We start from the raw sequence: 15,853 nt of genomic DNA, 5'->3' as shown, positions 1-15,853 counted from the left end.
TAGTAATTGCTGCTCTGCCCATCATTGAAAGTGGTTATTTTGACCAGAATTTCATTGACCTCCTGAGCCCGTGTATTGCAATTTGGGTGTTGCCCTCATGTGTTTGTTTGGGCCTATCCCATATATTGATTCCCAGGTATCTGAATGTGTGGGGTTTCCATTGGATTCCTACCGCTGGAAGATTGGTTTCGGTTAGTGCAGCTAAGCTAGCCAAGGGGAATATGCTAGACTTCTCCTTGTTGAAGGAGATCCCGGACACCTGGGCGAAGTTTTTTTAGAACCTCTAGGATTGTTGGTAGGTTAAGGTGGGGGTCTCTCAGGTATAATAAAACATCATCTGCCTGTAGTGAAATGATGTGGTATTCGCCCCCTATTCTGATGCCAGCATCAAAGACTTGCTTTCTCATGAATATAGCCAGTGCTTCAAGTCCCAAAACATAACATAGGTGACAGTGGGCAGCCCTGTCTGGTGCCTCTCTGGATGTCCCATAGTCCCAACACCAGCTTTCCTGTCTTGACTCTAGCTACCGGTGCTTGGTACAATATTTTTATCCACCTGATGAAGGATGTCCCCCAACCTGAATTGCTTCAGGACCTCTAGTAACCACTCCCAATATATGGAATCAAAAGCTTTCGTGGCATCTAGTGAGACCACTGCATACGATTCGCACAAGTCTCTAGTTTGTGCCACTATGTGTTGTAGGCGCCGTAGGTTTATTGCTGTGTTCCGGCATGGTATGAACCCATTTTGATCCTCATGTATCAATGTGCCTATCACTTTTGAGAGCCTTTGGGCTAGGATAGTGGTCAGTATTTTTATGTCACAGTTAAGCATAGCAAGTGGTCTGTACGACCCGCATTCTTCTTTCGGTTTCCCGGGTTTGGAGATCGGCACTATCAGTGTCTCCCTCATACTGTTAGGTAGTGTCCCTTTCTCGTAGGATTCCCTAAAGACTTCTAGGAGGATGGGGGCCAGTGTCGTGTGGTATGTTCTGTAAAATTCGGTGGGCAGGCCATCACCTCCCAGGGTCTTGTTCGTGGAGAGTAATTTAATTGCCTCATTTATGTCCTCTATCGACAGGTCTTTTTTTAAGGTGGCTCTTTGTGCTTCATTTAGTGTTGGGAGGCCTATTTCCTCTAGGGTGTCTAGGATGTCTCTTTGTGGTATAGCTGCTGTGTGGCTGTAGAGCTGTGAGTAGAATCTACTGAATGTCTCGTTAATTTGTAGCTGTGATTTGTAAACTTCACCGTCGTGGGCTCTAATTTCAGTGATCGGGTGTTTGCATATCCACGATAGCTTGGTATATCGCCTTCTGCATGTGCTCTAGTGGTTCTGGCTACGTAGTCGAACTTGGCTCGTCTTGCCCAAGCCTTTTGACATTCACTCCTGACTGTAACAAGTTAGTCTTCTGCCGCCCTCGCTTTCGGCTCAGTAGATTCAAGCCGAATGATTCTCGCTTCGCAGGTTTCCAGTTTTTTGCATAAGGTTTTCCTTATCCCCACTGCACTGGCAATGATCTCCCCTCTTGTCACCACTTTCAGTGCTTCCCATATTGTATCCCATCCTTTAACGGAGCCTATATTGTTGTCCAGGTATTCCTGTAATTTGTATCGGAGGTCTCCCGTAAAGGCCCCGTCTGTGAGGGCCTCTGTCGGCATATGCCACATTGATATGGGTGGTACGGGTCCACGGGCCCTCCATTCCATGAGGAGTGGGGAGTGATCCGATATGGTTCTTCCCAGATAGTTTATTGATTCCATTTGGGGCAGATATCTACAAGCAGGTAGTCAATCTTGGTATAAAGCATATGGGGAGATGAGAAATGCCCTTTCGTTCGGGTGACGTTCTCTCCATACATCAGCCAGGTTTAGGTTTTCGAGTACTTTGTTAAGTGGAGACTGGGCCGGAGCAGTTGATAGTGGTAGGGGTTTAGATCTGTCTAGTGTGCAATCACGTGTACTGTTGAAATCCCCCCCCCAATATGAAGAGGCCCTCACGGTATGAAATCAACTTGGTACTTATCTTGGCCAGATATGCCGGGACGCCTGTGTGTGGGAGGTAGGTGTCGACGATGCATACTTCTTGTTGTTCGATGCTGCCTCTCAATATCAGGTATCTACCTTCCCTGTCTGCTTCCTTCAATTGTAGCCTGAAGGGCACTGTGTTATTGATCCAGATGTAAACTCCAAGTGTATATTTGGAGTAGGACACGCCAAATCCTTGTCCCCCCCACCAGTTTGTTATTTTGTCAGTGTCTTCAGCTGTTAGATGCGTTTCCTGCAGCAGGGCAATGGAAACATGTTTCCTGGTCAAGTATTATTTAATCCTATTTCTTCGCGCATAGCAACCCATCCCTCTGACGTTCCACGTCATTACCCTGACATCAGCCGCCATCATCCTGTTCTTTCTCGACCAGCTCCTCCGATGTTCTTTGTTTCTGCATGTGTGTTGTGGCAAATACTATTAAACTTTTAAAACAGTAACTTGGTAAACTCAACCAACTGCGCCCAGCAGTCGTGCCACGTGGGCGGTGATCGGGTGCCCCCGCCATCTCTTGGCCTTTCCAAGCCGTCCTTGGCAGGTTGCAATGCAATGGGTAACAGGCCTGCATCAGTCCTTTTGTGGGGCCATGTCATCTTGCACGGGTTAGACGGTGTAGTGTGTTTCCCGTCCATAATGACGAGGGTTTCAGCGAAGGTGGTCGTTTGCCATAAGTGAGCCATAGTTACGCTCACCTGGATTCCACAGGGGCGCTGAACGAAGCTGGACTGCAACAGTCTCCACCCACGTGACTCGTAATGAAGTGATGAGCGACTGCACCTGGCCACTTAGTTTCCTCTGTATGGCACGTGGGAAGATTTTCCTAGAGTGGTAGAAATGGCAAGTTAGCTAACCGATAGGAGGAGGTTTTACTCCTGCTTCTACTTCCGTGACCTCCTAGTGTTCTCTTTACTGTGTCTCACATTATGGTTAAGAAGGATGGACTGTCCATCCTGCGTCTGTATGCAGGGGTGTGTTGAGACATGGGCATCCAGTTACCTTCACTGATCCCATAATCTATGGCAGAGTTCCAGACAACAACGACTCAGAGGTAAGATGCCAGTCCTAAATAGCATGCATTGCTTTAGAGTTCTGGTTGTCTTACAGTCCATTCCTGTACCATTTCTTTATAGTTTATCCCCTTGCAGAATTTCCGAAGACAGGTGTCTCTTCTCCGAAAGAAACAAAGTAAATGCCAAGGTAAGTTTCAGTATTTGCACGAAGCGAAGAAAAAAAAATATCTTAGCATGTGATAATGGTCATTCGCGCGATTAATCAGTTGTTCTCTCTTTATTCTGCAGGTGCGACAATTCCCCGGAGCAAGATTGTGGTGGTGATTAGTAAAACCGCAAGTGAATACTGCTTCAGGTAAGTATCTTGCGGCACGAGGTTGAATGTCTTTTAACGAGGCGCAGCTCACCTGTTATCTTCTTGTTTTGCAGATGCGGCTGCTCCGGGCAGCGATCACGTTAGAGTGCCTCGCTGGATTGCGTGGGCGAACGGAGCATCGGTGAGTATCACGCGGCGCTATGTTTATTGTTCTTAAAATGCTTTCTTGTATAGCGTGGGTAATTGGTGTTCCTTTGCCAGCAGGTGTGGAGACTCCTGGATGATTGCGATGGAGAATCTGGTAGGCTCTTGTTCTAATCTGTTCCCTCTTCTTCTTTTGCAGGTTCAGATCGCGAAGAACAGGACGGGCGTGTCCGAAGACCGGTCTGGAGCTGCAGGCATGGTGAGCGTTACGCTGCAGAATAACGCGAAGCATGTTCTGTTCTCCGGGCGTGGTTTAAATATCCTCCCAGAAGTAGTTCCCAGGTAAAGTAGTCCCAGTACCACACCCAATGAAATAGTCCCTTAAATCAAGTAGTTCCTTCAAACAGCCTCAAGGTGGGCTGTACATGGTTTCACCACTTGATAACTTTACTTGCCTGAAAAGGCAATACGAGCCTGGGGGCAGGCATCGTGACAGCCGTTCCTGTGGGGCCTCGCTGTTTGTGTTGTCCTGCCGCTGTCTCCTTATCGACTGCCAAGTTCTTGTGTTCGAGCCACATGTTTGCTGCTGCTGGAGTCTCTAGAAAGATGGCTCGCCCCTTGTATCTGATCTGGAGTCTAGAAGGATAGAGTAGCATGTATTTCAGATTCAACTGTCGCAGTCTGGCTTCGATCGGGACGAAGGAGTTTCTCGCCTTTTGGACATTCAGGGTGTAATCTGGATATATTGTGATTTTTGCACTGTCTCTGCTGATTGCCCCTTCCTCCCGTGAGTGCCGCAGTATGACTTACCTGTTTTGGAAGTTTAGGATCCGAGCTATAACCGGGCGAGGGTGTGAGCCAGGTGGCGGTTTTCTCTGGAGTGCTCTGTGTGCCCTCTCAACGGCGAACCCTTGAGAGAGTTTGCTGGCGCCTACCTCCTGTTGTATCGGGGTCTCCATGAAGTTTGTGGGGTCATATCCCTCCAGTCCCTCTGAAACACCAAGTAGGCGAACGTGTTACACCTGGATCTCCCCTCGGCACCCTCTGCTCTTTCTTCTAGAATTCTGTTGCGTTTTTCCAGCTCCTCCACTTGGTGCGGACCTCCTTCAGCACTGCCGACATCTCTTGCTGTTCCGACTCTGTAGTCACTCGTTCTGCGAGATTGCGCATATCTTGACGCATTAGTTGTACGTCTGATTTCACTTCATCTATTTTGGTGTCAATAAACACACGGAGTCCCCATATTGCCTCTAGTATCTGTTCTTTGGTGTACCCCTCAGAGGCACCTTGGGTTGGTTCGGTTGGCTTGGCCTCTTGTCGCTGTTCCTTTGGGCGAGCTGCCGCGAAGGATTCCATGATGTTGGCTTTGCACTTTCCTTTGGGGAGGCGAGGGGGGACATTGCTAATCCCAATGACCAGGGCTGTGTGGGGGCCATCAGGTCGCACCAGGTCTCTCGTAGGTCAGTCCCGCGTATATGTATGCTAGCGTAATTGCCACCCAGGTTGTATTTGGTTTAACACCTTCCTGTTTTCCCGGTTGCAGTGGGTTCCTCACATAAGCAGTGCTCTTCTGGAGATGTTTTGACTAAGCAGGGTGGTGTTATCTGGTGGCGAAAAGCATTTGAGGCTTGCAAGGTTGGGTTCCTGCGTGGCAGTGTCCTCCGTACAGTCTCTTGAGCCTCTGTTCTATTGGATCTGCCAGGTGGGCACCGAGTGCCAATTTACTGTTGGTTGGTGCTGCGTGATCCTCTGCCTCCGGTATTCACAGAGCCTGTGCGGAGTCCAAGCAATGTTTTATAAGGGTGATTGTAGAACTTTAGAGGGTCTACGTTGAGAACATCTCTTGATCTGATGAAATGATGGAAGCTGCTTCAGCGCACCCGAGGCTCTCTCTGTGGCTCAGATCACCGGATGGAATCCTTATATGCAAAACAGCCCACAGATCATTGGAAAAAATTCCACAATAATGGGGTAAGCAAACCTAGCAAGCCCCTCCAGGACGGGAGGCAGGAGAACAGACCTCTGTGCTCTTTTCAGCGTTCTGTGGTAAGTTAAAGGCAATGTTCAGTGTCACTGTGTGTCCATTAATTTAGCTCCCCAGTGCTGTTGCGAGGGTTGCGCTCTGCCTGTTGGTCTTGGCACCGTAGTTATTCTTTAGGGTCTGTGTCACATCGTAGCCAACCTGTGACGATGCCCAGCTAGCGGAGTGCTTCCGTGTGTATTGAAAAGGGTGTCTCTTCGCTCCCGGTGGGGATCTCCTCAGGTGGTGTGCCCTTGCTGAGTGCCCCCCCCCCCTCTCCTGAGGTGTCATGCGGGTGGGGGGGGGTGATCAGTTCAGTGCAGGGCCGGGTCAGCCGCACTCCCTCCCAGTTTGGGGGGGGGGCTCTGGCCCACCACTAAGGAGTCACGCCACGCACCCCCGTGCTCACCGCACCGATGGCTGTGTGCGTCGGAGCCTGGCGGCCTGCCCCCGGTTCCAGCGCAGTTCTCCTCTGTTCTCCCTGGTACGCGGCTGCTGCGTGGATGGCTGCACCCGGGAGTTCTCGCAGAGGCGCCCCAATCGGGTGCAGCCGACGCTCCATCTCGTCCCTCCTTCGCCTAGGCTTGCTTCGTTTGGCTCGTTGTCACCTATTTCGGCTTTTTGAGTGGCAGTCCTACGCTCCTCTGCTGCAGCCTCGTTGTGCCAGTGTTTGTAGGCGCCACTCCGCTCAGTCTTCGGATGAGGCTGTCGGGCTACGTGTCATAGGAGTTCTTGGGTCCCAGCGGCGCCCGCCATTTTGGATGTCCGAGGGGCACACCTTCGTTAGCTTGCTGGGGGGGTCCAGAGGCAGCTTTTTTGCTTGTTCTTGATGACTGGCTCACAGAATCAGTTCCCCCGCAGGCACGTTCGTTTGTATCTTCGTTTGTTGCGGTTTCACCGTAGATTACAAGGATCTGTTAAGGATCAGGACGGGAGCACGATCCCCACACGTCTTCACATTGCGTGCTCAGGCCATGCCCCCCCTCAGGCCTCCAATGAGGATCTGGAGAATGTCTGCATGAGTCCTTTTATCCAAGATCTGGACTTGAAGCTCGCCTAGGTCCACCAATGGTAAGGATCCGCACCATTCAAAATTACGATGGCTATCCGGCCATGGATAGCCACAACATCTGCCCAGAAAAATACATTGTCACCAGGATATATACTGGGACCAGACAGTCGCAGCCCCTACATCTGGGTTCACAGACAAACTGCCATTTTACTCGGGAAAGCTGCTGCTTTCCCAGGCAAAGGGCTGATTCTGGACCCAAGAAGGCAGGAAGAGAAGACCATAAAACAAGCAAAATCCTTGCAGCACGCCAATCTTAGGGTGCTAGCCACTTTTAGTAAACCTTTGCGGTAAATGCAAAATTGCACAAGTAAAATGTTTAAAACACGGTCGAAAAATAACCTGCACATTGCAGGTATAACCAAAACACCATTACAGAAACAGTTAAGGATATAAAGTATCGTAAGCGCATTTCACTTTAGGACAACGTGTGCAGTACTGATTCCCAAACAAATTAGCAAAAAGACAAGGGAAGTAAAGCAGACCACCAAAAACTCAGGTCAGGAGTCCAAACAAAGCAAAAAGAAACTGTGTCCCATAGAAGTCTATGGGAGGAAAGCAGAAAAAGAAACTCTTTCCCAACAGTGCTCCTTAAGATCGGAGTTGGATGGAAGATTTGTCCTAGTATCCTAGTTACCCACCCCCTGCACCACCATCTTTATGCATGCATGACCCAAATGTACTAGAACCAGTTTGTCTGTTCCGGTCCCCTCCCCTCTTCCTGGATTGGTCTCCACTGTGCCACTTCATGCACTTGCACTAGGAGAAATGTTGTCACACCTAGTATGCTAGTTTTTCCGTTTAGATCATTCGGAATCTTCAAGGCCTAAGAATAATTACTATATTCACTCGTTACCTTCCCGGCTTGAAGCACTTCACCTGTATATAAGCACTATATAAATAAACAATAAAATAAATAGTGGTACCCTTTGGCCCTGCGGCACCTAGTTTCCCTTTACTTCTGGAAGAGCCCATCTTCTTCCTACTAAAGCATTCAGCTTTGATCCGTCAGGCTTAGGGGGCACTGTGTTCAGAGCTGGGGTGCTTGGAAGGTGAATATGAAAGGTTGCAACAGGGGTCTTTCCCACGGTACATCAGAGTCCACCATTGCCCTGCAATTCCTTCAAGAAAGATTTAGGTCTTGCTATGTCTAACCCGAGGTCACAATGGGCAACAACAAGAGCCTTTGGGGAGCCTGAGGTTTTGGGGGGCTGCAGTTGGACTAGTGGGCTCTTGAAGATCTTTTCACTGTCTAGACCAGTGTCAGCATTAGGGGCTCCTCCGTGGGAACTTCCATAAGTCCTAAAGGCTCTTCAGTCCTCTCCTTTTGAAAAGGTTTAAGTGCCCCCTCCACCCCCAAAAAGCCTCCACTCCGTTAAAACCATGTTTTTTGGTAGCCATAACTACAGTAAGACGACCAGGGGAAATATATGCCTTAACATGTAGACCCCCGTATCTGGTAATCCAAGAAGAGGCCCTCTTCCTCAGATGTTGCCCGGCATTTCTACCAACATTGAAGTCTAAATTCCATGTCCAAGTAGTGGTCCTTCCAGTCTTCGTCTCCGTAGGAGTTGGTTTGGAGCAGGTTAGATGTCACAAGGGGAGGCCCGATACATTTGGAGCATTCACGGGCCTTCAGGAAGGCTGATATATGACGGGGATATAAAGCAACAGTCCCAACCGTTAGTAGATATCTTCGGGAGTCTATGCTTTGCCTGCCACTCCACAGGTATTGACTTTCCACTCGCAGGGTTAGTCCAAAAGGGCCATGGCCGCCTCCTGGACAGAAGCACAGTTGGTGTCCATTTAAGAGATTTGCAGGGCAGCTACCTGGGCTCAACCCAGTACATTAATTCAGCACTACCGCTTGAAATGACTTACACAGGCAGGTGTGGGTGGTTTTGTCATAGGAGGTCTGTCGGTGGGTATCCCTTGATGTTCCGATTGTATGGTCACTGATGGTTAACAAAGGGTGGGTGGCTCCCGACATGGCTGAATGGGTATGGTTTGCCAATTAACCGAGGGTCATCCTGTCTGAAGTGAGGTTATTTATATTCACGGGGGTTATACTCCTGGGTGAGAGGAGGGAGGTATAATAATGGAATAGGGGTTCCTGGAGGAGGTTGGTCTCCTAACAAGTAAGTTTTGTGACGAGGAATCGTTGGAATAGACTAATGGAGATTACTGGCACGTAACCTCATAGCTGCCAATGTTCCCAGTGCTATGCAGGTCTCTTCGAACCAGTCCTGGTTTTTGCTTTGCATACTGGAACTTGTTTGGTCCCCCCCCCCCCACCATTATAAAGGGGGGCGGCTACAAGTCCCAGCATGCAGTGCACAAACAAAAACCAGTACTGGCTCGAAGAAACCCACATGGAATTGGGGAAGTTGGGAACGATGTAATCCCCAGTTAGCAGAGAAGGCAGTTTACGTGACCAAATTCACCCAACGTATCATTTATTTCAGTCTGAACCGGAACCTCCCCAAATTGAAATGTAGTAAAGGGACACACCGTTACATCGAAAAACGTGAAACGCAGTTACCAAAACTTTGTGCAGACTTGCACACGTTGTAAACAAAGGAAACAGGTGCACGCTGTGGGCCGAAACTCAGCAGCTCCCGTGTCACAAAAATCTACACCAATCAGCACCCGATAAATCACTCTCTCCTTCAACCTCTCTCCCGTAGTCGCGGCAAAACATAACTTCCAATGGTCTTCCTATAGATCATGTTGCTTTACTTATGATGCGAACAGAAGGCAAGAATGTTTGCAGGTCTGTTGCTCACAACGTTTTCAGTTCATGCATTAACCCCTGGACTACAAAAGGGCAAGATTTAAAATACGGGCAACATTGAAAATCATGCTGAAATGTCAGTTTACTCATAAACAAGTGTGAAAGCCCATGCACAAGGACAAAGGGCGTGAGGAGAGAAATATTCAGCCTTACATATCGCTAAAGGCAACAACTCCCTCTAGCGGTGACAATAGGCAAAGCTACTGCATCGGACAAACCTGCATCTGGCCTTTTAGGATATTGTTAAAAGATTATATAATATGGTGGAAACGATTGGTCTTTTTCATGTAAGTATTGTACATGGGCTGGGGCACTTTTCAACTTTTGAAATGTTGAAAGTAGCTTTCAATATGCTTGTGAACCTGGAGGATGGACAAAGATGTAATGTTATTTGCCATAATATATAATAATTAATCCACGCAAAGATTTGGCCTTCATTTGCCTCTCGTCTTTTTTTGTACATACTATTGCAGGTACAATCACACCAAATGCTCACTTACCAATAGTTTACCTGGTCACATAGTGGATCGAGTCAAGAGTTTACTTTTGTTGTAGGTTTCACCTGCTGTATACACCATTTCATTATATAATAGCAGTACGTGCCATGTACCCTGCAAAAACCATGGTAGCAAGAGCTATACATAAAAAAACATTTATTTTGTTATTTATAGCCACCGATAATCACATTTTATTAAATCACTTATTTATATAGCTCTTCATGATGAAGTCTTCCTGTTTGTAAGCACAACAAAGTGGGTGTTATTACCCATTTTAATCCTACTCAGTAATGTACTGGCAAATAAGATTGAAGCAGAAAGAAAAAACAGGAAACAGGAAAGATGGTGATCGCTTGGGGCCGGGGAAGATACTAAAACTAGGAAGAAATTAGGCGAGTATTACAATGAGTGAGATGGGGTCAGAGCGAAACCAAAATAAGGTTGATAGCTTTAGGCAGATTGGAGGGGGCGTCAGAAAGACCTGAACAGAGAAGTGGGTGATGAGATGTTGACTACAAGTGATAAAGAGATGTAGGTGCAAATGAATGAGATGAATCCAAGAGAAAGGCGCATACAGTGGCGGAGGAGCTAAAAGGTGGAATGGGAGAGAAAGAGCAGCGACAAGGACACAGGTTTTGGCGGTGTAAAGAACACTGGACAGGAAAGAGGCATAGATGGAAGCGAGAGCCAACGCTGATGGGTAAACTGGGAGAGGTAGTCGAGAGAGCCAGTGACAAATTATGAGAGTAGTGGGTGAAAGGGAAAACTTGGTGATAGTGATGTAGATGGTTATGCAAGAGACAAGATGGTTAGAGAGACTAACTGTATGTGTAACAGGGAAGAAGATGGAAGGAGGAGAGGAAGTGTTCGGGGGCGAGGCAGTGCGGGATGAAAAGGTTAGTAGTAAAAGATACATGCAAATGCGAGATTGAGCCAGGGAAAGAAAGTAAAATGAAAAGGCTAGAAAGGCAGGCGGAATGAATAGGGAGACAAGAGACCAGTGAGATGCTTGCAGGAGAATAGGAGAAGGAGATGGGCCACCTGAACTAAGTCCAGCACCGTTTATGGCATAAGGCATCCTTTGGATAATGGATTTGTTGCAGAAATGAAGTGCCTTTTTTCACTGCATTACCTCTTTCAATGGAGCCGGCTGCATGGTCTCATAACAGTGTAATATCCAGTGAATACGCTCAGTCTGGATCTAATACGGCACATAATAATACCAACATGAGACTGGATCTTTTCCTAGATATGATGCATTTTAGCTGCTTGGTGGTTATGGGTGGAGGAAGTTACAAGACAGCAAAACGAAACATGCAACATTCTGCCGATATTTTGCTTCACTGGCTCAGCCTGTTAAACCATTGGTTTGGTGGAATTTTACATTTTTATTGATTTTGTCTTAGGCTTGTGACATGTTGGCCAACTAGAGGGCCCTAATGTTTTGGGGCGCTCTGTTTGGCTGAACTTGTGCATATCTAAATGCAAAATCGTGATAAAACACAATTTCGGGCTGGAAAATAGTAAAATTGACAATTTCACTCTGCATGCAAAATGGCGGAAGTGGGTGGGATTTGCAACCCTAGTGGTGGCCTAGGTAAGTTTTGGAACTCCGCCATATCCGATTATTAATGCTCTCATTAAAGAGGCTCGTTATGTGGAGTTCTGAATTGCTTTTAGATTAGGTCTATATGTGGCACTGGAGACAGCAATGGAATTTATGTAGAGCACACTAAACGCATCGATACCAACCAGCTTCTGGTTGATAAAAACCCTTATGAAACAACCAAATTAGCTTTCAAAAACTGTTCTAAACAGTACAAAAGAGCCATCACTCAGGCTAAAGCTGCATCCTTCAACACTAGGATCGACAATGCCAAATCTGGGACCGAAGAGATCTTTGCAATCTTCAGGGAACTTGAGACTCCTACCACCCATCCTTCAACCACCATCAAGGATGAGTCTTGGTGCAACACTATTCAAACCGCCATGCTAGACAAGCTCGACACGCTGCACGCTAAAATTATAGCGCACCAACAAGCTTTACTATCTATCTTAGAAACACAGCCCCCTCCCCCTCCACCCACCGCAGCAGAGGAGCTACCCACTTTTGACTTCTCTAACCTGACTGAAGCAGAAGTTATAAACCTCATCAAATCCATTAAGCCTTCCAACTGCAAAGGGGATGTTTTCCCAGCACACATCATTAAAGAATGCGCCCACTCCTTGGCTCCCTTCATTACCGCCTTCATTAACTCATCCTTCAGCTCAGCTCAGGTACCATCCTCCCTGAAGGAGGCCTGGGTCCACCCACTCCTAAAGAAAGCATCCCTTGATCCAATGGTTCCAGGGAACTACAGACCAATCACCACTGTCCCCTTCTTGCTAAAGATTATTGATAAAGCAGCCTACCTGCAAGTTCAAAAATTCTTGGAAGAAAACCAACTCCTAGGGCTGCGCCATTCTGGCTTCAGGCCACGGCACGGCACGGCACAGAATCCGCCCTACTGGATCTCAAAAATCAAATTGATGATCTAAGAGATGCCGGCAGGCCTGCTCTCCTCCTCTTGCTAGACCCGTCTGGCGCTTTCGATTTGGTAGATCACAAGACCCTATGTCATCACCTGTCCTCCACTGCCAACTTCTCCCCGAAAGCCTGCAAATGGATATCATCCTTCCTCAAGGAGAGAGTGATGAAGGTGTTCTCCGACGACTCTAATGCTGCCCCCAGCCCTATCAAATGCAGTGTCCCTCAAGGGTCCTGCATATCTACAACTCTCTACAACCTCTTCACTAGGCCACTGTTCAAACTTCTTGACGCCATGGCCATCGCATATACCAACTATGCTGATAACACACAGGCGCTCATCCCTCTGAGTGGTGACTACCATACAGACACAAATACTCTCAACCGCATCTACTCCACAATCCAGGCCTGGATGGCTAAAAACTGGCTATGCCTAAATAGCGAGAAAACAGAACTCTTGCTAATTGGATCCACAGCCACACTCAGTAAACTCGGTGCGCAGTACAGCGCATTTACAATAGACAACATCCCCATTACCGTGTCCCAAGCCATCAAGACTCTAGGCATATACCTGGAACCTAGCATGACCATGGACAGAGAGGTTAATGCCATTGCTTCCTCAGCTGCCTACCACTCCAAACAAATCAATGCAGTGCGGCCATTCTTGTCACAAGACAACTGCATCACCATTGCAAGGGCCATTATAGGATCTAGGCTAGACTACTGTAACGTACTCTATGCCGGCACCTCCCAAAAGAACCTGTCAAAACTTCAAGTTGCTCAGAACAATGCCTTGAGGGCCGCAACTGGTACAGATCGCAGGGAGCACATCTCCGGGGTGAGAATGCAGGTCCACTGGCTGCCCGTCAAAGAAAGGATCCTCTTCAAAACACTGGCCATTGCACACAAATGCATCCATGGATTGGCACCAACCTACTTAGCTCAGAGGATCACCAAAAAAACACCCTCCAGACCAGCCAGGTCTGCGTATGCCAATCGCCTCCTGGTTCCTCATACTCGAAGAGTTAGAGCCGCTGGCTCTAGTTTCCCTACCTTGGCTGCAACTCACTGGAACACCCTCCCTGCCCAACTCAGGATGATCGAATCACACACAACCTTCCGTAAAGCCTTGAAGACTGAGCTTTTTGCCTAACTTGCCTCCCCCCCAATCGCCTCAGTTTATGGCCATCTCTGCTTATTGCACCCAACTTGTAACCTTCTGTAATGGATGTAACTGTTTTATTCACTGTACTGGGCCGCTATCTGGTAACCCTTAAGCAAGCCTGCATACATATTCTTCTCAGCGCCACTATGCCCATGGGTTGCAGCGCGCTATACAAATACTAAAATAAATAAAATAAATAGCAGTTGTCCCAGGCCACAATAAATTCTCCTGCACTACAAAAAAAAGCGATACTCATGTGCGATGTAATGGATTGCAGTATTCTCCATAACATAGTGTTAAATCTGACCATAGTTGGTTGAATGAGAGAGTTACAAGATCTTATGGTAATCACAGCGCTTTATTTCGGCGAGTAATTAATAACAATAAAGATGGTAATTTTGCAGGTTTAAGTTGCAGGTAGACAGGAAGACATCCACCGGTCTATCATGTATAGCTGGCCCCAACTGAAATAAATAAAATGCTCCACCCCCCAGGACATCAATAAACATTCAAGCACTCACATTCCATTCAGAACCATGCTATCACCCAAGACCAGGCATAACACATAGCTTTAAAGTTTCCCAGTTCCGTGCATGATACGCAAGCCACGCCTGGTTTTCCCAAATGCATGCCATGACTAGTACGCCCATATTTAAAATGTGAAAAAGAAACTACAAGTCCCAGCAAGCCTGAAGTAAGAGGGGCACACTGATCTTGAGCATTACCTTGCGGAGTGCTCTAACTGCAGTGATTTCCTTGGGGAGTGCTTGAACTGCGTTATGAAGTCCGCGTCATAGCAGTGAGACTTACACGCTGGGAGGAGGGGGCACATTGTCGCCGTCTGCAATGGGCACCAAATTTCCTGGAAACTGCTGTGACCGTGGGGAATATAAATAATTGAAGAATGGTAATCTACTCACAGGTACGCTTGTGCAGTGGCTCTTGAAAACCTGGACAAAGACTCAAGAAAAATCAACAAACACACACTGCTATCTGCCTTTAATACGCGTCCCGTCAATAGTGCAACCATACCTGCGGAAACAGTAGCAAGAGAGAGCAGCAACACAAGGGATCCCATGTCTTCAGCTACCGACAGCCTGTCATGTGACTCCTGCCAGCCCTCTGTCACCTGACTCCAACCACTTGACAGGGGCTCTTTTAGAGACCTTGCGAAACGCTGCGTGTCAAGCCTCACTATCGCATGTTTTAGAATATACGGATATTTAAAGTTCGAGGCAGCGGCTATATTAAAGTTGTGAAGAATACTTTCATTTCTACATGATGAAGAGTGCAAGTTGACAAGTTTTATTATCAGAACGTTTCAATAAAGTAAATGAAATATTATATTATCGTTCATTGTACTAAATATTTAGACATTTAAAAACGTTCAACTTATTTTTAAACCTATTACAAAGAAAATACAAACACTTGAGAAGGCCAGTCAATCCTGCGTGTAGTAGTGCTACATTAATATTCAAGAAAAAACTACAAGTGCCAGAATCCAAAGGTCAAAAAATAGGTCTGGATGCACAGCTCTTAACCTTTCATGGCCCTTAGGCAGGTGAAAACACCTTATTTTGCATTTGGCGGGTGAAAGCCCATTGATTTCTATGGGTGTGCAGGTAGGTTAGCTGGTGAGAGAGCTGCCTAAGTAGCACGTGACACCCACCAACAGTGTGTGAGTTGAGAGGTAAGGTCTAATGCATGGTCTCAGGAAACTTTAGAGCTGTGATGCATTGTCATAGCTCTCAACCTTTCATGGCCCTTTGGCGGGTGAAAACACCACATTTTACTTTTGGCGGTTGAGAGCCCATTGATTCCTATGGGCGTGTAGGGGGCTTGGTGGGTGAGAGAGCTGCCTAAGTGGCGGGTGACACCCGCCAAAAGCGTGCGAGTTGAGAGGTATGGCATTGTTCCCAAACATGCCAATATTCTGTAACCAAAAATCGGTAGGAATCTTAAAAAATAGTAATTGGCATAATGACATGGCAGGAAATTATGTCACATCAATTTGACCCAATGAAATGACAGGACATTTATTTATTTATTTATTTGGATTTATAAAGCATCCAGCGGCCTGGAGGCATTGTGGCGCTGTTACAGAATATTCACTTAGTGCAGGTTATACATTGGTTAAAGAAGCAGATAAAGACATTAGATGACATTGTAGAGAGGAGTTCCGAGGTTACAGAGGAACAATGTTGGTGGCAATGCAGGAAAGGAGACGGTTTAGTTGACCAGCTTTGTTTTTAGAACTTTTCTGAATG

The 15,853-nt window shown here is 47.1% G+C and overlaps 1 protein-coding gene across 1 annotated transcript in view; it reads right to left on the bottom strand.

Annotated features, from left to right (window-relative positions):
* The window catches only part of SCPEP1 (serine carboxypeptidase 1), a 682,231-nt gene extending 667,516 nt beyond the window's left edge, over window positions 1–14,715 (bottom strand). The window contains exon 1 of the mRNA XM_069654950.1: window positions 14,619–14,715. Coding sequence (XP_069511051.1) covers window positions 14,619–14,664 — 46 coding nt within the window. The 5' untranslated portion in view covers window positions 14,665–14,715. The remainder of the gene's footprint in view (window positions 1–14,618) is intronic.
* Window positions 14,716–15,853: the final 1,138 nt, after the last annotated feature.

This window comes from Ambystoma mexicanum, chromosome 3q, assembly GCF_040938575.1.
Source record: "Ambystoma mexicanum isolate Mex_15411 chromosome 3q, UKY_AmexF1_1, whole genome shotgun sequence".
NCBI classification, from domain to species: Eukaryota; Metazoa; Chordata; class Amphibia; order Caudata; family Ambystomatidae; genus Ambystoma; species Ambystoma mexicanum.
The sequence above is the reverse complement of the archived record's forward strand: the minus strand, read 5'-3'. Positions and strand labels throughout refer to the sequence as shown.